The sequence below is a fragment of the Centroberyx affinis genome, unplaced genomic scaffold (assembly GCF_046629955.1).
Source record: "Centroberyx affinis isolate AG114_WGS23_722 - 3 ecotype Tasmania unplaced genomic scaffold, CSIRO-AGI_Caff_v1 ptg000806l_1, whole genome shotgun sequence".
NCBI lineage: Eukaryota > Metazoa > Chordata > Actinopteri > Beryciformes > Berycidae > Centroberyx > Centroberyx affinis.
Window position 1 is genome coordinate 52,286 of NW_027279409.1, and position 20,485 is coordinate 72,770.

A 20,485-nucleotide genomic window follows, 5' to 3' on the forward strand; every position below is an offset into this window, starting at 1 on the left:
GGCTTCTGTACAGCATTCGTTTTGGTCTAGCTCTCCTTTAGGTCTTTACTGTCAGGGTGTGATATTTGGCAAGCTTTTCATGTTCCCCATCAAGACTTTCACAGTTTGTGCCAACCTTAAATGTACACTATGCCTAATGTTCTCCTAGCCTATCTTTTGTTTTAAAATGAAGGAACTGGACAAGCCTCGCAGTGTTTACATAAAGACCTCAGACATCCAAAGACGTCCAAAACTGCAGTGGATGCTTGATGTAGGCCTACCGCAGTAGAAATTCAAATTTTGTTAAATTATCTATAAACCATATAGGTACTGCTGAAAAAACAGAAAAACAGTAGACAAAATTGTGAATATGGTTGTATAAGTAAAAAAAAAAAAAAAAAAAAAAAAAAAACTTCATAACTGTCATAATGTCTACAAATTGTTTAACAATGGCATTGCACAACTTTTTGAATTTTGAACACCAACATGTACATTTTTTATCAGCCATCGATTAAATTAGCTGGAGTGCAATTTCATTTCATCTACAGTGACCAAACACCACCATGTCAGAAAATCCTGTGAAGAAGTCTGGTTGGTGGGTGGGTGTGTGTGTGTGAAGGGGTGGGGGGGTACTGTTTTTGTTTGCAGTTGATGTAAGCCAAATGTATATATGTGTGTCAGGGAGAGGCTGCTTGATGCGGCGAGGCAAAGGCAGCAGTGCTCTCTTTCGTGATTATTTTTAACACTGTGACTCAGTCTGAGTCAACTTTATTAAAGATCCCTCTGTGGTATTTGTAGACTCATTCATACGGGGCCCATTCATTTTTCAGACAACTTCAATTCAGAATCACCTTTTCTCTGGTCAAGACGAGGGTGAAACATTGACTTTGTGTTGTACTCTAAACAGATAAATTATGCCCAAAGGATGGCAGCAAAATTGCGCCGCACATTACATGGACTAAAATTGAGTGATTTATGCCCACTACAGGGCTCTGTAGACCAAGCAAGAGTGCAACCCAAAATCCTCCTCTCACAGTATTTTGTTGGGCAAACAGTGCAGATATTTCTGGGTCTAGGATGCTGGTTCATTCATACGGGTTCTTTTCTCCTGCATAACTGAACCACAACTGTTAATTTATAGCCTACTCAGCTCTTTCTCACTACAAAAATATGCTGTTTGTTGTCATAAACCTTGATGAGTAGCAGAGAGGGTGTGCGCATTATAGCTTATCGGCCGTCAGATTAGCAGCTGAGAAAATGCTAAGCTTAATGCCAACCTTATTGTTGCAGTTTATATATAACTGGACTTTCTTCACAATTGCTTCTTAAAAAAGAAATTCTTGTTGATGTGTTTTAATATGCCCTCAGTGTCTGTTGCTCATTTATTATGTGTGGGTGGTGTGTCTGAATATCAACCAGCACATTTACAGGTCCGATACTGTCAGGGCATGCTGTTATAGGATGTGGACTTATATCATGAGATGAGACAGCCAATCAGACTCTTTCTGGCTGGCTGATATGACTAGAGAACTGAGCTATTCAAAAGGATCAATACTTTGTTACAGGATTTGAAGTTTTTTCAGGTTTTGAAGAATTCTTTTTTTTTTCTTTTGGCTTAGGCTACATGATTTTGTAAGCAAGATGTTGATTTTGTTTGACAGATTTGGTACCTGACCTCCCTGGACAGGGCAAGTGAAAAGATCATTTCTGTACAGAGATCAATAAAGTATCACTCTGCTGCATAATTGGAGTGCATAATACTGACACATTTTCATGCCCAGTGACAGCATGTTCATTTTGATGAAGGCATGCTTGTCAGGTTTAAATGTCATGCAGGTGAGGCATGCAATATTTGTGTTCCACTATACTATCAGTGAACTTAAATACTGTATATGTTGCTGCCCCCAGGTCAGTGTCTGCAGGCCTCAACTCTCCTGCCAAGACCAACTCCATGGAAAAGAAACTGCACCTCAAAAGCAAAGAACTACAAGAAACCCAAGACAAATGTCACAAGGTAAGCCTGTAGTAGGCTTCTGTTGAGCTTTCAGCTATAGGGCTCACGTATACGCAACAATGATTGCTAGTGGTCATTTGTATTTCAGTATTACATAATTAGTCTTTATTATAAATGAGTCATTTGTGTAGTGTATCAATCTATCAATCTGTCAAACCTGACCTAAAGCTCAGTGTAAACTAGAAAAGTATGTTTCCTGGAGAAAATGTGTGGGCTAGCTGAAAGTATGCTTGCTTCAGCTTAAACCTGCAATAAGCGATTTCAGACCCTGTAACCAATCCTGAAACTAACGTGTGCTATGTGGAGATTTCTGTGAGATGTAATGATATAAACAAATAGCCACACATGCAGACTAGCTGTGTTGATATTTTCACCTCTTTCCTAATGCGTGTTGTCAAAATCGGCCTGAGAAAAGTTGTCGACTATTCTATTGATTATTCTAGTGATTTAGTCAGATTAGAAGAAATGTAAACAGTAGCAATGCTTTGTCATCATTAGTTGATAGAAACTGAAACTAAGGTTATTGTTACTACTACTGGTGCACTTCAGCCACCATGCTCTGTAGGGTACAACAACATTGTTTTGTTAAAGATATGGCATAATAAAAAATATTGTCTCTAGAGTTATGTCATGCTAGGAGCACCATAGCTAATGCTGTGCTAACATAACACATTTACACTTATGGGTAATTTATGCTTCTGCGTCGAACCTCTGGGCGTAGCTATGGCGTTGCCCGCAGAGGCTGCCGCTGTAGATTACGTGCACCTCTCCAAAAATGTAACTACACATAAAGCGACCAATAACAGCTCCTATCTGTATCCGGTTGACGTCGGCCAATAGTGAAGATAATGGAGCAGATCGAAGAGAGACTAGCTGAGCAGGTTTGCAAATATATTGATTTGTAGGACACCTCATCTCTGAACTATAAAGACTACCAGATGCCACTGAATTCATGGTGAGAAGAAAAACAGTGTCAGAATGTAAACACCACTACTTGTTCTGTTATTACTTCCATGTTAACAAAGCACGGCACTACCGTCTAGCATTTTTGGTGGTCTGTGTGCACAATCACTGACGCAGAACCATAAATGCTCACACCGCTGTAGACACCTACGCTGCTATGGCGGCAATTCGACACAGAAGTATAATTTACCCTTAACTGTGAAGATGTTTTATTTTCAAATACTAAAGCAGCTCCAACAAGCCAGCCAGAGAGAGCCAGAATAAATTTTTTTTTTTTTAAAAGTAAGGCCATTTTGCCTTCAAAATAAAATGTTAATGTACTTTGTCCAGATTGTTCATTCCAAGACCCCTTGTATGTGGTTTGTCTTTCTTTATGTATTTTTGGTAGCCCAACATATAGCATCTTATATGCTATGAATACTGTGAAAGACAGATCCCCCCCATGCGTATTTTCTTTATTTTCAACTTTGTATTACACAAAAAACGTTGCAAAGTTCATCAATATGGGTTTTATTTGAAAAATTCTGACCAGTAGTCCTATTTTTATTCCGGCTGGCTTGACATAGGTTGAGCAAGCTTGTGGTGCTGCTGTGGTAAGCTAAGTTAAATTTGCAGTATGCATGTTATGATATTACTATTACATTCCTTGAAGTGTTCTCACAATATGCTGTACTCTAGTCTTGGAAAATTTGAAAGCTTTCTTGAAGGCTCATCATCCTCAGAACTGCTGCTTGCATTAGCCATTTTAAAAATGCAAACAGATAGTTAGAGAGGAAGTAGGCTTGAGTGCCTGACCATAAATTGACAGTAGGAAACACTAATTGCTGCCTAATATATCTGAACATGTTGAAGTTAGAACAGAGTCTCTAGCTGAAAGTATTTAAGTAGTTTAAGTAGTAGTGTTGGAGAAAATAATAAAGAAGAAATGAAAAGCATGAGTATGCTAACTTTAAGCAAGCCCAATAGTAACAAGCATACAGAAGGTGTAGTACTATGAAGTGGCGATTGTGTTGTCTCCTGCTGTGTGATCAGATGGAGCAGGAGATCTCCAGGTTCCAGCGTAAGATGACTGACCTGGAGTCAGTGCTCCACCAGAAGGATGTGGAGCTGAAGGCCTCCGAGACCCAGAGGAGCATCCTGGAGCAAGACCTTGCCACCTACATTACTCAGTGCAGCGTGAGTCACATCACCGTGTGTCTGTGTGTGTCTGTGTGTGTCTGTGTGTGTCTCTGTGTGTCTGTGTGTGTGTGTCTGTGTGAGTGAGAGATTTTGTGATCTTGTCACCGGATCTCAAATCAGCAATGGGTTGAGGCTGGCAGGAGCTTTGCGTGTTCTCACATAAGTGTGTGTTTCACACATGAGATAGAGAGAGACACAGGGACAGCCAAGGGAGAAAGAGACACAAGAAGAGATGGGGGGGAGAGAGAGACGGTAGTGAGGGAGGAAGAGACAGATGGAGGAAGTGGGAGAGAGAGATCCTCAGTTCTTGTCAAAGATGGATATTGATTTAGGCCAACAGAAGCTTTTTGTTTGTGTGCATATGTGTATTTGCAGAGCTTGAAGCGAAGCTTGGAAGAGGCACGTGTGGAGGTCTCTAAAGAGGATGACAAGGCCATGCAGCTGCTGCACGATATCCGCGAACAGAGCAACAAGCTGCAGGAGATCAAGGAACAAGTACTTAACTCTTCTCTCTTCTAATGATTCTCTGTCTCCTCTTTCTCATCATGATAATATTGTCATCAGGATATATTATTTTCTAAAGTGTATACAAAACAAATTCCACTTTCCACAGTGTCCTCCTTATTATACTATCACAGGTAATAGTTGAGTTACAAAAGCAGTAGTGAGGTTATTCCCCCCCTCACAGCCTCCCTGTTACACAGACAGGGATGCCCCTTGGAGGACACCCTTCTCCTCAGTGCTCATAAAGGTCATCCCCTGCAGATGGCACCCATGCAGATGGCATCCCTGCAGGGCAATCTAATGGAGCACTAAAGTGGAGGAGACTGCTCATTTCCTCAGACACCCTCCGCACAGACACATACACTATATTTACAATATTTTGATGCAAATTTGAGCTTCAACGAGCAAACAGCTTACAGCTCAACTTGGAAAGATATTTAAGTAAAAAATAAACCCACGTCTTGTCAGCCTATATCACAAAATTTAGCAGTTTAATTTCTCTCACCCACTCACCCATGATTTCATCTCTTCTTGCTTAGACTACTATAACTCAGTTTTTGTCCCTCTCGTCTCCAGCTTGTACTGCCTGAGGTCGTCTGGCAGGTCCCTATTGTCTGTTTGAAAGTCTAGATGAGAGGGATGTAATGATACATTCAGCTCACGGTTTGGTTTGATACACAATGCTAGCTTCACATTTCAGTATTGTTATTATCACAATATTTTGAACAAAATCAGCAATTGTGTCTGGGAAAAAAATCCCTTTTTTATTTTCGAGGGAAAACAAATTAGTCAAGCCAATTCAAAGTTTATTTAGTGCAATATCACACCAGGGTGTGTCAGTAGACTTTACCAAAACAAAACAAAACAATACTGAAAGAACGAGACATAAGACATAACAATAAATAACACAAATTAAAGTGCAGATCACAGACAGAGTGACTGCCTCAGGAGTTTAGGCTGGATAAAGCTACATAATCTTTTAAATAACTTGCCTTTATGTAATGATCTTTTTGTTCCCCACAATTAAATTGGGGGGAGAACTGTAGATTGGTCTCCACTGTTCATCTGTCTGTTCATCACAAGCAATATGTCAGACTCTGATCTCTGATTGAATTGTGATGAAACGTGGATATAATGCATCGCACCAGTTGCATTTTCAAAATTACACTGATTGACTCAAGGAGGGTGCTGTATCATTTGTGTGTTCGTTCATAAACGACTGTACAATTCTTGTATGTTTTTACATTTGTCCATGTGTCATGTGCGATGTTTCAGACACCACTGATCAGATTTTGATAAAATGTGGGGTAATGATTCATCTCACCAATGCATTCTACACTGATTGACCCAAGGGGGTCTCACTATAGATGGTCTCTCTGTGATCACCATCATCAATAGTGATGACTTTTATCAAGAAGTGAGTCTTTGTAGCATGTTGCTGATTATCTCAATAAGAGGAAGACAGGGGAGCAGAGACCAGATCAGAAATGGGTTGGATAGTGGGATTTAATCCCCATCAAACACAGAATCAAAAAACAGAATTTGAAAGTTCAAAGAATTTCTGTCCTGAGAATAAACAGGAAGAGCATTTCTCCTCACCAAGTTATTACCATATAGGTAATATGGTGGCATATTGTTTGGACATTGGGCGTTCCCATAGTTTTAAATTCAGAACAGTGTAATAATCTAAAACTATGCTCCATATTGCTGTCCACAATCTGGTGTCTCTGGTCTCAGGAGTACCATGCCCAGCTGGAGGAGATGCAAGTCACCATCAGGCAGCTGGAGGAGGACCTGTCGGCTGCCCGGCGCCGCAGCGACCTCTACGAGTCTGAACTTAGAGACTCCAGACAAACCAGTGAGGACCTCAAAAGGAAAGCTGTGGAATACCAGCAGAGAATCCAGAAGGTATGCTGGAACCAGAGATGCTCAGAAGTCGTGTAATGCAATAACAAGTCAATTTTCAAGTCTTTGAGCTCAAATCCAAGTCAAGTCTCAAGTCTCTGAGGGACTAGTCGGAGTCTGCGAAAACCATAACATAGTTATTTCTAAGAAATATGTTGATCCAGCATTGGTTGTGATACCGCAGACATTGCAAATTGTAGTCCTTAAGTCTGGTCCAATGGGCCTTTTATAAGCCAAATGTCATTATAAAAGGCGCTGCACCGACGTTTATATACGTCATAGTCTTTTTATACAAAACATTGATGCCATTTCTTTTTTTACTGATGCGCATTGTTCACGTGTCACTAATATAGAGTCAAGTCTGAAGTCCACTTGTGACTCAAGTGCGACTCAAGTGCGAGTTGCAAACTCGTTTGCACACTGAGGAGCAAGAAATTTGAAGATTTCATTTTGGGCTTGATAGTCATATGGAAAAAGGCACAAAAATAACGAAATTATTTGATAGGAGAAAAATGATTTATGTCTAAATTGTCTTATTTGATAATGCATTACATACAATTAACAAAACATACTCGCTCACAAAAGAAAAGAGGTTTTGAGGATGTACGGTACAGATCCGTCTCCATGATGTGCTTTGTGTTTTGCTTTGTGTTTTTAGGCTAAGGAGCAGGGCAAAGCTGAGGTGGAAGAGCTTCTTTCCAAACTTGAGAAGGTAAGGAAGGATCAGCCTATTTCTCCCTTGTCAGATCTACATGGCTTGAGCAGTAGTTATCCTAATCTGTCATGACTGAGCTCTCACTCACTGAGCCTATTTTTTTTTTTTTTTAGACCAATTCTGAGCAGCAGTTGAAAATCCAAGAGCTTCAGGACAAACTCTCCAAGGTAAGTGCATTTCTGACTTCAGTTTCTGACTAGGGTCTAGGGTAAAGTCCCTTAGTAGTTGAGGAAAAAATGTGTTGTCATCAAATACATAGCTACTGTCATCGTGTAATAAAAAAACCCCTGCTTTTTCTATTTCCTATTTATTTTAGAGAATATTATTTGTTCTTTACCCTCAGTCACTAACATCTTATGATGTCCCTCATCATTATCTGAAAAGTAAGCCATCATGGCATATATATTTATCTATGTTCATTGAATTTGACTTGGCAATTTTACAATGTTTCCATAACTAATTTTATTAGCAAATTAGTTCTACCATTTCTGCAGCCTGCCTGTACTGCTCTGTTTATTCCTTGGTGTGGCCTTTAGTTATTGCTGTCTCAGTGGCTAGGGATTACCCAGTCATATCAAGAGGCTCGTCCTGGGATCCACTAACAGCCTTTGACCTCCTGACCTCCCCCAGGCAGTGAAAGCCAGCACAGAAGCCACCGAGCTGCTGCAGAACATCCGGCAGGCCAAAGAGCGGCTGGAGCGAGAGCTGGAGCGCCTGCGAGGCAAGACCGACCCCAGCGACACACTCAAACGCCGCCTGAGAGAGACAGAGGTACCAGACTCAATCTAGCTACTAAATCACACACAACTGATGCTGGTGGGGATAGGCAATGTTGAAGAAAAGCTCACCAATAGTTGTTTGTTATAAACTGTGAGTTTGTTGACTGTTTCTGCAATTGGAATACCCCATGGAATGGTACCTTTACACCAACTCACTCTGGAGAAATTACCTGTGTAGTCGTTCAACATGATGTGATTCTTTTTGGTGTGTGTCCCTGTGCACTCTTGTTTGTGGTCATTGTGTGTATGCAGGAGGGCAGGAAGACCCTAGAGAACCAGGTGAAGAGGCTGGAGATGGTGGAGCGGCGGGAGAATAAGCTGAAAGACGACATTCAGACAAAATCCCAGCAGATCCAGCAGATGGCTGAGAAGATCCTGGTGAGAGAGCTACAGATAAAGCCTGCTAATACTCTGCCCCCCTCCTCCCCCAATATCATCCCCCGCCCTGCCTCCTCCTCATCTGTCCTTTTCCCAGTCTGTCCTCGTCACTCCTTATCCTAGAGCACACCCATTTGCACACTACACAAACAATTCTCTTTAGGGATCTCCTTGACCGCTGAGCTCTCACAAATGGCTATGCAGTCGACTCAGAAGGCATGCCTCCCACCAGACACATAGACTGAAACATACACATTATCCCACTTGTGTGTCAGCATGAACGGGCACCGCTACAACCGTCTTGTGGAGTCCCAGCTCTTTAAAGCAAGTTTCTTCATTATCAAGTTTTTGTATGTATCTGGTGTTAATTAGGATTCTTTTTAGAATAGCTTTTAATGGACAGGGAATACTATACTGGATGAAATTGTTGGATGCATACAGCAATTGCATTAACGTGAACACTTCGTAGTGTATATTGTTTAGACTGTTAGACTGTATATTGTTGATTGCTGTTGGTTGTCATGTTAAACATACAGTATCCACTAATGTTTGTAATACCATCCCCTCCAGGAACTGGAGGAGAACCTGAGGGAAACCCAGTCGACAGCCCAGAGGATGGAAACCCACCTGGCTCAAAAGGAGAGGCTCTACGAAGACAAGATCAAGGTGGGAGAGCTCCATATTGCCCAGACTGCTAGTGTCCGAGTGGAACTGCAATTAGATGAAGATTTTACATTCAACATGAGGTTGTCCTTAGGATTTTTACTTGTGTAATTCCTAGTCAGTCTAGGCATTATAAATCAAGGTGTTAGTTGCAACTCAGAGCTGTAAGTATGTTTGACAGTCAGGTTTGACAGCACAGTAATTACTGCCTCCATGCCAGCTGGTGCATTTATTAATGTCCTAATGTCTTTCTTTATCTTTATGACAAACTAAGGACCAATGCCTTAGTGTGAATTTGTCAAATCAAAGCCCATACGTGTTGCGTTGTATTGACTGGTTCTGTCTGATCAAGGTTCTGGAGGCCCAGATGAAGGCAGATCTGGCTGACAAGGAGAGCCTGGAGGTCAAACGGGCCCAGCAGGAGGAGGAGTCCAGGGAAAAGTGCAAACAAATTGGTGAACAGAAAGCAGTAAGGAAACATACAAGGCTTTTATTGTATCCACTTTGGCATTTTCCAATTAATTCACTACTGATTCTGAGAATTATAATTAGATATACATAAAGTGGACACAAAACTTGCTTTAAACCACACTGGAGGGATTAAAAGAATTGGATGTTTTCACGGTTTACTCGCATGGGTATTTATTTTCTTATTTTATTTTATTTTTTTCCCCACATGATGCTGTGTAATTCCTGTGCTCTGAGGAGGGCTTAGTGGGTGAAAGTGATGTTTGTGATCATATGGCACCTTCTCATTCTCCTGTGAGCTTCTTCTGAGTGTTTGAAGACTAGATTCCATCACTCTTTATTTTTCTTTGTTTCCTTATACAATAATTTGTGATAAAGGGCCAAATGTAGTGGAATTTGTAGTTGGAAGACTGATTAAATTGTAGTATACATTAAGTTGCACTATAAAGCCTGGGCTCAAGTCCTAATCTGGTTAATGTGGTAGACTTGAGGCAGTTAAGAAGCTTTTAGAGGCAGTCATCTGACATTGACAGTAGGAGATTCAGGCAACACCTTAATGGACTCTAATAGGATTTTACTGAAGTACAACATTCTGTTTCCTATAAGGAAAACGTGCTGCTGAAATTTGTGTGTGTGGCCATGATTCTGAGAAGGATTTGGCAACAGTCACAGGGGAATCATGCATCCTTACATCTTTGAGGCTGTTTACAGAGATGTGATTTCCACCATGTTAGTGTGTCTCTGTCTCCTTCCAGACCATTAATGCCATGGATTCCAAGATGAAGAACCTGGAGCAGCGCATTGCTGAGCTGTCAGAGGCTAACAAGCTGGCCGCTAACAGCAGCATCTACACCCAGAAGAATATGTGAGTTAACTAGACCTTCTGCCCACGTCGTGCTTTCATCAATGCCCCCACCCCCACCGATTCTGCCTCCTCAAGCCTCCGACAGGTTCATTAGTGTGTACTTCTATCTTAAATGTGTGCCATGGCTGATCTGTCTCCCCTGTTTGTAAACTGCGTATAATCTCCCAGGCAACAGAGGATCAGTTTAAGTTAAAGGACAGAGAATGCAGCTTAAGCTAAGCTCAACCAAGAAACTCGCTCAAGAAATTCTTCACTCACAATCATGAACACATTTGCCAGTTGAATGTAAACGTCCTCATCTCCATTAGATCAATTAGTTGCTACCAATGAGCACAAATGTGGATTGCCCTGTACTATCTGGCTCTCATGGCTGCAGATTCCACTGCAACTCCTCTAATCTTAATTTTCAACCTATTACCTAAATGTTTTTTTTATGTTCATTAAACGCTATGCAACTCTAGGTAACAGTATTTTGGATGAATGCTGCTTTTGATCAAGCTAAGTAATTGCCATTTGTGTCTATATTTTTGTGTCAGGAAAGCCCAGGAGGAGATGATCTCAGAGCTGCGGCAACAGAAGTTCTACCTGGAGTCACAGGCCGGCAAGCTAGAAGCCCAGAATGCCAAACTGGAGGAGCACCTGGAGAAGATGAGCCAGCAGGAGCAGACCAAGAGGAGTCGGCTACTGGAGCTGGAGACCAGGCTACGGGAGGTGAGGAGACGGGGGAAGGGAGAATGAGAGGTTTAAATGAGGAAGAGGTTGAAGAAATCCAACTAGTCGAATCTTGTTTATCTGAACTCCTTGGGACCAAGCTCGTTCTGCATAATGAAATGCTGGGCACACTGAAATGTATTCTTTATCACAGTCCCACACCTTGTTCAAAATATTAAATTTACGTGGAACACATTCTGAAATGATCTGTACAGTCTAATATTCATTTAAATGGTATATTAAGAATTGCACACATTTAACATTGTCCCCTTTTTTGCAACTGCTCCGTCACCACAGTGCCATGATTTACAAATGCCTCCCTGTGGAGGGGGAAGAGAAAGGAGAATTTCCCTATGGGAATCAATTAAGTATTACATTAAAGGTAATAAAAGAAAGAAAAAATATTGTTTTGTGAATCAGTCAGCTCAGATGTTTGAGAGTCTAATGTACTGTAATGCATTCATGGAAAGTTATGGAATTTTTAAAGTACATAATGTTTCTCCCTCACTTTGAGCAATTCCATTTCAGTTCCATGAAATCCATTAGCTGTATGTGTATCCAATGCAATCCTGTGCTATAAAAGGAGGTTGTGACATAATTGAGGGCCACAATTCCCCCATTCTCCCGCTGTATGGAAGCTGTCACCCCCGGCATGCTGTCTGCTGCTGCTGCTGGTGGACGGCCTGCTGTCTGGGTGTCATATCTCCGCCTCCACAAACTCTTCCCCACCGAGACCTCATACACAGATTGGCACTAATTGCTGCCCTCTCTGCTCCCTCACATAAAAACACACACAATGTCCCCTCACTCACACGCAAATATGCATTCTCAGATCAGTCGTTCTATCTCTGTCATTTTCAAAAACTTGTAGAGGTACCAAATGCACCCTCATTTGGCTCAGTGTGGTTTTTTTTTGGTTGTTTTTTTTGCCTTTTTGCTGTATTTTCAGTATTTCCTACCTGGACAGGATGTTTGTGGCCCTTAAAATTATTGAAATTTAAGTTCTTAAAAAGTATTGACATTTTTTAAATGCCTTCAAAAGGCATTAAAGGTTAAGGTGGTCTAAGCTATAAATGAAGGAAACTGCAAGTTTTGCAAGTTCATATCAAGCCAATTGGCTTGATATGAACTAAACACTACCTTTATAAACTCAGAGCAACATTTACAACATAGGACATCTGAATTGCCCTGATGTCTTAAAAAGCTTGGGGAGCAATCAAAACAAATGCTGAAAATTAGATGCAAATACTGTCTGTCCTATATCTGACTGATACTGCCATATACACACAACATTCACCCTAGTCCTTTGCCCCTTGTAGATGGGCCTCGAACACGAAGAGCAGAAGCTGGAGATCAAGCGGCAGGTGTCGGAGTTGACCCTCTCCCTGCAGGAGCGTGAGTCCCAGATTAGTGGCCTACAGGCTGCGCGTCTTGCCCTGGAGAGCCAGCTGCAGCAGGCCAAGACCGAGCTGGAGGAGACGACCGCTGAGGCTGAGGAGGAGATCACCGCCCTCAGGGTGAGACAACAAGCACATATGCGTGCAATCGCAGACACACATGCGTGCGCACACACAGAAATACCTATTTACACCTACACATACATTCAGCACAAATGTATATGAATGTAGACAGTTTGTATTATACACACACTAAGAAAGATAGCTCATGTTACATTTCACAATAGCAGGCCATGCAAAACATTATGATCACCATAAATTACTGATATATTCTACTCTTCAAGCTATATTCATATAGCTATATATATATAACTATATTCAACTCTTTTTTTATCAACGCATGTTTGCATTGGCGCAAAGTACTTCAAATAACATTTGTCAACAGATCATTTGCCATCAGCCAGTGTAACAGTCGTAGAGTTGGTTACATTTTAAGAGATTTGTTCCTCCCTCTCACAGAGTCACAGGGACGAAATTCAGCGGAAATTCGACGCCCTGAGAGACAGCTGCTCAGTAAGTGCTGCCACAGCAGGACAGTTTCACACACAGTAGTTTCACAAGATATTTTGCATGTATGGGAATTAAATTGTAAGTCCAGATACCATGCTAATGCAACAAAAGAGTCAATTGAATCCAGTCTTTGCCATGGAAACACAGCGTGCTTACTTGATCCTCACTCAGCTGGATGGCTCGCTGTTTACGCTGTCCTGTGGCGTGGCATGGCTGTTGTTGAGTCTGCAGCACTGTTGACCCCTCTGTGGCAGCTTGCCTTGGTGCCTTCTGCTACCAAGACAGATTAGCCACACATGAAAGTCACTGTTCAGACAAGCTCATCTGGCCCGCTTCATGGCCTGGGGTTACACAGGGTCATCATACTCTGTTCGTAGACTACTGTGATACTGGTCAACTTTGGCCTTTTTGGCATCATGCCACGGTTGTAGTGTCATCAACTAGAACTTGTAAGCATGCTGATTTGACATTTGACTTTGTGTAAATGAAACAGCCTTTTTCTAACTGCCAATGAAATGATTTGGAAGCAAAACATCAGTGTTCACATTTACCAGTGTCATTGTAAAGCTGTAAATTAAAATCAACTGAGCTGTGTTATTACTGGAAGGATTCTTTTCCCCAGGCTTTGTGACCATAGCCTAACAATATCTTTTTACTTCCATTAGCAAGGCTAACACCTCTACCTGTGTGTACTGCCTTAGGTGATCACAGACTTAGAGGAGCAACTTACACAGCTGAGTCAGGAGAATGCTGAGTTGAACCGCCAGAACTTCTACCTGTCCAAGCAGCTTGATGAGGCTTCAGATGAGAGCGAGGACCGGCTGCAGCTCAGCCAGGAAGTGGACCGCCTGAGGAGGGAGGTGGCCGACCGCGAGATGCACCTCAACAACCAGAAACAGGTAGCACATTGAACTCAAGACACTAGAAAAGCACACACACACATACACACCTTCACAAATATTTAAAAGCACTTGGACATAGACAACTGCCTTCCACACAGACTGGTATAATGTATAAATGTATTCAATCTGATACATTTCTGCTATCCTCCATGTTCCAATGTTCCAGACTGAACTACAGAAAAAACGATAAATGGCACGTTGATCCTTTTTTTTGCCTCATAATATTGAGACCCTGTGCTGTCACTGAAAATTCAGTATAGACAACTGTCAGGTTGTTTCACCAAAAACAGTAACACACTGTAGAAGAGTGCTCATCTTCAGTCTTCTCTTGTGTTGATCCACCCAGAATATTGAGACGCTGAAGACCACATGTAGCATGCTGGAGGAGCAGGTGGTGGAGCTGGAGTCTCTGAATGACGAGCTGCTTGAGAAAGAGAGGCAGTGGGAGGCCTGGAGAGGAGCCCTGGAGGACGAGAAAAGCCAAGCCGAGAGACGCACCAGGGATCTGCAGAGATTGCTGGACAATGAGAAGCAGAATAGGTAACATACAGACATGCACACACTTAAATTTACATTCCCAGACATTACAGTACGTAGAGAATGACATGTTAATCCACAGACAGGTTAAAATGTTATTATAAGACTTCTTGTGGTGCCGTGCATAGGTTGCGGGCAGACCAGCGCAGTACTGAGTCCCGCCAGGCAGTGGAACTGGCGGTCAAAGAGCACAAGGCTGAGATAGTGGCCTTGCAGCAGGCCCTGAAGGAGCAGAGACTGAAGGCTGAAAGTCTGTCCGATACGGTGAGCCACATGTGTTTCTCTGTCTGTCAGTCATTCTAACTGTAACCCCAACTTCAGCCCTCTAAGTGAAAGGTCTGGCCATGTCACAATCAATCAAATATTTGCTTTAATTCTGAAAGACAAATCAATACTGTAATCATGACTGAAAGATTAAACTTTCAGCTAAAATGTTTTAACACGCACAAGTCTTTGCACAGCTCAATGATCTGGAAAAGAAGCACGCCATGCTGGAAATGAACGCTCGCAGCTTACAGCAGAAACTGGAGACGGAGAGAGAGCTGAAACAGAGGCTGATGGATGAGGTACGAAGTGAAATACGACCACATACAGTACATTCATTTCATTTCTGTAGCATTATTTAATGGACCTACCTCTGTTGAATAAGGTTGCTTTCAACTCGCTCATTCAATAAGAACAGATTCAGTGTTTGAAAAGGAAACCAAAAAGACCATTTTTAGCCAGTTCTTAAGTAAATGTACTTGACATACTTTTAGAAAACTATTATGGTCTGTTCTTGTCTGTTTTGGACACTGATGATTTCTACACCTCTCCTCTTGATGATAATTATATTTGCGACCATTCTGTCAGTGAAATGTGGCATATTTTAAATATTCTGGATTTCCCATTAAAATATACTGTGTGTGCGCTGGTGTTCCCACAGCAAGGGAAGCTGCAGCAGCAGATGGACCTCCAGAAGAGCCACATCTTCCGTCTGACCCAAGGCCTGCAGGATGCGCTGGACCAGACCGACATGCTCAAGACTGAGAGGACTGATCTTGAGTACCAGCTGGAGAATATACAGGTAGACAATGCAATACCATTACAATATGATGAAATACACTCTCCTCTAGAAATAGAGCCCTAACTAAAAAATAGAATACTTCTACTGATGTTGGCAAGCACTCTTATCATAACTAGGAATCTCAGGGGGAACAATCGGATATAATATTTTAAGTCATGTGATCTCTGAGGGAGTTATTTTAAAAGTTCTCTTAAGAAGTGACTGTTTCTCTGAGGCTCTGTTTCCGTTCCTGCAGGCTGTGTACTCCCATGAGAAGGTGAAGATGGAGGGGACCATCTCCCAGCAAACCAAACTCATTGACTTCCTCCAGGCCAAAATGGATCAACCCACCAAGAAAAAGAAGGTATGAGAAATAATTTAACATAATAACTGTAAGCCATTTTAGATTAATAGTCAACCATTACCGTATGTTTTGCATATGTTGCTTTTAAGTATAATCTTGGTAACTTCAACAATACATCTTTGTAAATGGATTCAGTGCCGTTCCCTCTCTGTGAACAGGGTATATTCGGGCGGCGGCGGGAGGACGTGGGGACGACAACTAACGGGGCACTGGTTCCCCAGGCCCAGCCGGCAGTGCCCATGCAGTACAGTGACATGAAGCTAGCACTGGAGAAGGAGCGCTCACGCTGCTCAGAGCTAGAGGAGGCCCTGCAGAAGATGAGGATAGAGCTACGATCCCTCAGAGAAGAGGGTAGGTCTTAGTCAGTAGCCATGTTATTTTTTTATGTAGTGTGTGTGGACTCCAGGGAGAATTGCTGACTGGTATCAAATAATTGGGTGGCACGGTGGCACAGGGGGACTGTCCCTCAACTGGAAATCCTGGGTTTAAGATCCCTCAGCAGCAAGCGTCCAAGTGTCCTTCAGTAAGACAATAAATCCCCATCAGCTCCAGGGATGCAGTTTTGTAACTGACCTGATTCTGATCTCCCTGTGGCACGGGGCAAATGAAAAGATCATTCCTACTTCTGGGGTCAAGAGAGTATCACAAAACTGGAATCCTTTAAATAACTCAACCTCTTATTACGGACTGTATCATATGACACTATTTTGACCAGATTCTTCCTCGACACTTCCATTATGACTGTATCACACGAATGTAGATGATGAAGCAAAAATCCCTTATCATAATTTTTTCATTGAAGCTTTCTTGGAGTCTGAGATGGCAACTTGGAAGCTCAATCAGCTCAAGAAATCTTGTAATGTGCCTCCAACCGTATCCATTTGTCAGCTGGGCAGGAGTTAATATGGCAGCATCTTGCTCTATTGCTTACACCTGTCAAGTCCTATGAGATTCATTTCCAAGTCTATTGATTTATCAGTAACCGAGCAGATTATTTTCAACTTTATAACCACCATTGAGCTAACATTAGGATGTTTTATTTGGGGGTACAGCGGCTCATTTCAAAGCCCAGGATCACGTGGCGCCGTCCACACCGGCCCAGGCCCGCCAACAGATCCTCATGTCGGCCATTGTCAAATCCCCGGAGCATCAGCCCAACCCCAGCAGCCTGCTCAACCCCTCAACCCGCTGCAAGGAGACCTCCACACCAGAAGGTGAGTCTCTCACACACACACACACACACACACACTGGCAGATAGACGAACACACAGGTGGACATTTGCTATGCCTGCAGAACACTTAACGGACAACTCATCAACCTGAATTTGAACCACTGTTGAAGCTGTAGCGGTGCCCCCACAGGATAGTTAGCCCTCCTGATATCATTGCTAAGCCAAATGACCTCCCGCTCAACTTATTTTCTCTATATGGTGTATCTGTGCTTTTCTGCCCTCTTGCCTGATTATCCAAGGCCTTTTGCTTTCACCTAGCTATTGTTAGACTGCGTTCTCCTTTCTCTCTCTTTCATTTTGCTCCTCACAGAAAAGAGGAGGGTCACCTTTGAAAGTAAGTTAGCAGTCTTCCGCTTGTTTACTCCACAGTGTGGCTCCATTTTCCATGCTCATCTACATTCATTGTCATGCACACACACACACACACACACACACACACACACACACACACACACACACACACACACATATCCACATCTCATATGCCTGTCTTGTCCTCCTGCTGTCAGATTAACAGTTAAGATTCATGAGGCAGTAACTTGACCACACAAGAGTTAATTCCTCCAGGGCCAAGTGTCTGGGACAAGGTGTTCTCTACTCTGTCCTTACTGCCCCTTTCCTGAGGTCCTGATTTAGATAACATATAATAGGCTGGTCAGTTTTTACATTTTAATGCAATCCATTGTCATCGGCATAATCCCACTCACTCCAGAAGGTATTTTCAGATTCTGTATTTTAGGATTCTTTAATACTGATATGCCTAATACTTGCAATAGAAAATAATTCATTCACCATTCAGTTTGCCCGATGTTGCTTGACAAAAGTGAACCATATTGAATTGTTGGTGACTTCTGAAATAATTAAGTCCATAACAATAAAATATTAGTGTCATATCTGCCTTCTTTGCATTAAGTAACTCTTCTCCCTGCCCACTTCTCCTTCCTTGTTTGTGTTGCAGAGTTTGGTCGTCGTGTGAAGGAGAGGATGCACCACAACATCCCCCATCGTTTCACCGTTGGCCTCAACATGAGGGCTGCCAAGTGTGCCGTCTGCCTGGACACTGTACATTTTGGACGGCAGGCTGCAACCTGCCTAGGTCTGTATCCTGCTCTGCAGCTAGACCTATATACAGAGATTTTTCAAAGCAGGTGATAAGGACAAATTATTGGCCAGCCCTAAAAATTATACTAAGTATACAAAAAGTTCTTATAGCAGAGCCAACACATTAATCTCCCAAGTGTAGAAATGTGGATTTGTCTTGGTTTGGCTATAGCTGAAATTCTACTATTCTACTCTCATACTATTATGAGTCCTGAAAATCAATAAAAATATTTCAGTGTATGATCGTGATACATCCCCGAAGCACACTCAGCAATGCCAAAGTTGTTGAAATTAGTTGAATTCAATCGTTTTAGCCAGCACTTTAGCCTACACACCCAACATTTTGACAGAAGTCAAGCTTGTGCTAGAATGCCATGCCTTGCATGTGCATACACATTGGGAGTACCATCAAATCCTTACTGCTGTATTCTTTTGCTGTCTTTTCCTGGGGTGAAATCTGAGAATCTGTTGGAAGATCTCTTAACACTATAACATTGACTTGCTGATTACTGAGAACACACAAAGGAAGTTTAATCAAACCCTGCTCAGCATTTTTTCACCACCCTCTTTTTGTCTTATTGTAGAGTGCCACACCCTGTGTCACCCCAAATGCTCACCATGTCTTCCGGCTACCTGCGGCCTGCCAGCTGAGTATGCCACTCACTTCTCGGAGGCTCTGTGCCGGGACAAGGCAAACTCCCCTGCCCTGCAGGTAAAAGAGGCCAGTGGGCATGTTCGCCTGGAGGGATGGATGAAGCAGCCTAGGTAACTAATTTAGTGCCACACTAATTACTGTAATGACCATATGCAACATGTTGTGTACACAGCATTGAAACTGGTGTGTGCATGTGCATTTGTGTGTGTGTGTGTGTGTGTGTGTGTGTTCATGCAGGAATGGCAAGCGTGGCCAGCAGGGTTGGGAGAGGAAATATGTGGTGCTGGATGGAACCAAGGTCTCCATATATGACACTGAGCCCAGAGAAGGTCAGTACTTGCACGCTCCGTTGGTATCAGAAACATTTTAAATGGGTCATTTTAAATGCAGCCATTAAAAGGAAAATGGCCTATCCTTACCTGAATGATACATGGTTTTCGTAAAACAAAGTTAATTTGAGTGTGTATTCTAATGCGTTGACCAATGTATGGTAGCAATGAACAATAAAAAGTATTGTGTGGTATTTTTCTTCCAGACTGTATGAAGGCTGAGGAGGAATTTGAGCTGTGTCTGCCCGATGGAGAGGTGACCGTTCACGGAGCTGTAGGAATCTCTGAGCTCATCAACACTGCCAAGTCAGGTACTGGATCAATACCGCCTAATCCTACTGTATCTCTTCTTGTTGTAGGATAAGTGTATCCATCTTCTCCCCAGATTTCAAATTGGATCCACATGTCCCGTCTACGCTTTTAAACCCAAAATACAACAAAATGACAATTCAGCTTAGCACCGAAATTGGGCTGTTAGCAGGATAAACCACCAATCCATCCCTCTGTTTGTGTGTGTCTGCATGTTTATGTATCTGGGTGTGGGTGTGTGTGTGCGTGTGCGCGCAGACATCCCATATGTGCTGAAGCTGGAGTCCCATCCTCACACCACCTGTTGGCCAGGCCAGTCCCTCTACTTTATGGCTCCCAGCTTCCCAGACAAGCAGCGCTGGGTGGCTGTACTGGAGTCTGTGGTGGCCGGCAGCCGCGGCTCTAAGGACAAAGTGGATGCTGATGCTGTGAGTATAGTGTGTGTATGTGTGTCTGTCTACCCCGGTTGGGTTATTAACTTGAGTTTGCTTTAGCTTTACTGGAGTGTAAGATGGACAGCCCAGTGTCTCCTTTATACCAAACAAGCTCATTAAGTGTGTCCATTTCAAATAGTAACTTTGAAAATGAGGTCAAATATATGAAATATCCCCATTAAACGAATAGTCAGCTAGTGCCTTCACTTCTTTTTCCCCCCCTCCTTCTTTGTCTCTCTCTCTCTCTATGCATGTTCTCAACATCCACGTCTTGTATCTGTGTTGTCATTGTCTTTTTGACGTGATTATACTGTGTGTGTATTTCCATTCAATGGGGTTGTGTGGATCATATTATAGGCAGGTGTTGCTAAAAGACAGAAGAACCTATCCCCTCTGGTTCAGGTACAGTAACTAGCTGCACGAACGCTTGTGCTTCAGTCGGCCGACTGACTGAGCATGCAGTAGCTGTACACATCTACACATACAA

At 42.5% G+C, this 20,485-nt stretch overlaps 1 protein-coding gene across 1 annotated transcript in view; it reads left to right on the plus strand.

The window, feature by feature from the left end:
- Positions 1-20,485, plus strand: part of cita (citron rho-interacting serine/threonine kinase a) — a 37,522-nt gene that overhangs the window by 9,430 nt on the left and 7,607 nt on the right. The window contains exons 11-37 of the mRNA XM_071520510.1: positions 1,888-1,993; positions 3,989-4,132; positions 4,511-4,630; positions 6,377-6,547; positions 7,203-7,256; positions 7,373-7,426; positions 7,890-8,030; positions 8,291-8,416; positions 8,987-9,082; positions 9,432-9,548; positions 10,303-10,412; positions 10,949-11,123; positions 12,443-12,640; positions 13,040-13,093; positions 13,792-13,989; positions 14,339-14,532; positions 14,658-14,793; positions 14,991-15,095; positions 15,455-15,595; positions 15,831-15,938; positions 16,097-16,289; positions 16,991-17,152; positions 18,129-18,266; positions 18,856-19,036; positions 19,164-19,278; positions 19,479-19,566; positions 19,823-19,992. Coding sequence (XP_071376611.1) covers positions 1,888-1,993; positions 3,989-4,132; positions 4,511-4,630; positions 6,377-6,547; positions 7,203-7,256; positions 7,373-7,426; positions 7,890-8,030; positions 8,291-8,416; positions 8,987-9,082; positions 9,432-9,548; positions 10,303-10,412; positions 10,949-11,123; positions 12,443-12,640; positions 13,040-13,093; positions 13,792-13,989; positions 14,339-14,532; positions 14,658-14,793; positions 14,991-15,095; positions 15,455-15,595; positions 15,831-15,938; positions 16,097-16,289; positions 16,991-17,152; positions 18,129-18,266; positions 18,856-19,036; positions 19,164-19,278; positions 19,479-19,566; positions 19,823-19,992 — 3,595 coding nt within the window. The remainder of the gene's footprint in view (positions 1-1,887; positions 1,994-3,988; positions 4,133-4,510; positions 4,631-6,376; positions 6,548-7,202; positions 7,257-7,372; positions 7,427-7,889; positions 8,031-8,290; positions 8,417-8,986; positions 9,083-9,431; positions 9,549-10,302; positions 10,413-10,948; positions 11,124-12,442; positions 12,641-13,039; positions 13,094-13,791; positions 13,990-14,338; positions 14,533-14,657; positions 14,794-14,990; positions 15,096-15,454; positions 15,596-15,830; positions 15,939-16,096; positions 16,290-16,990; positions 17,153-18,128; positions 18,267-18,855; positions 19,037-19,163; positions 19,279-19,478; positions 19,567-19,822; positions 19,993-20,485) is intronic.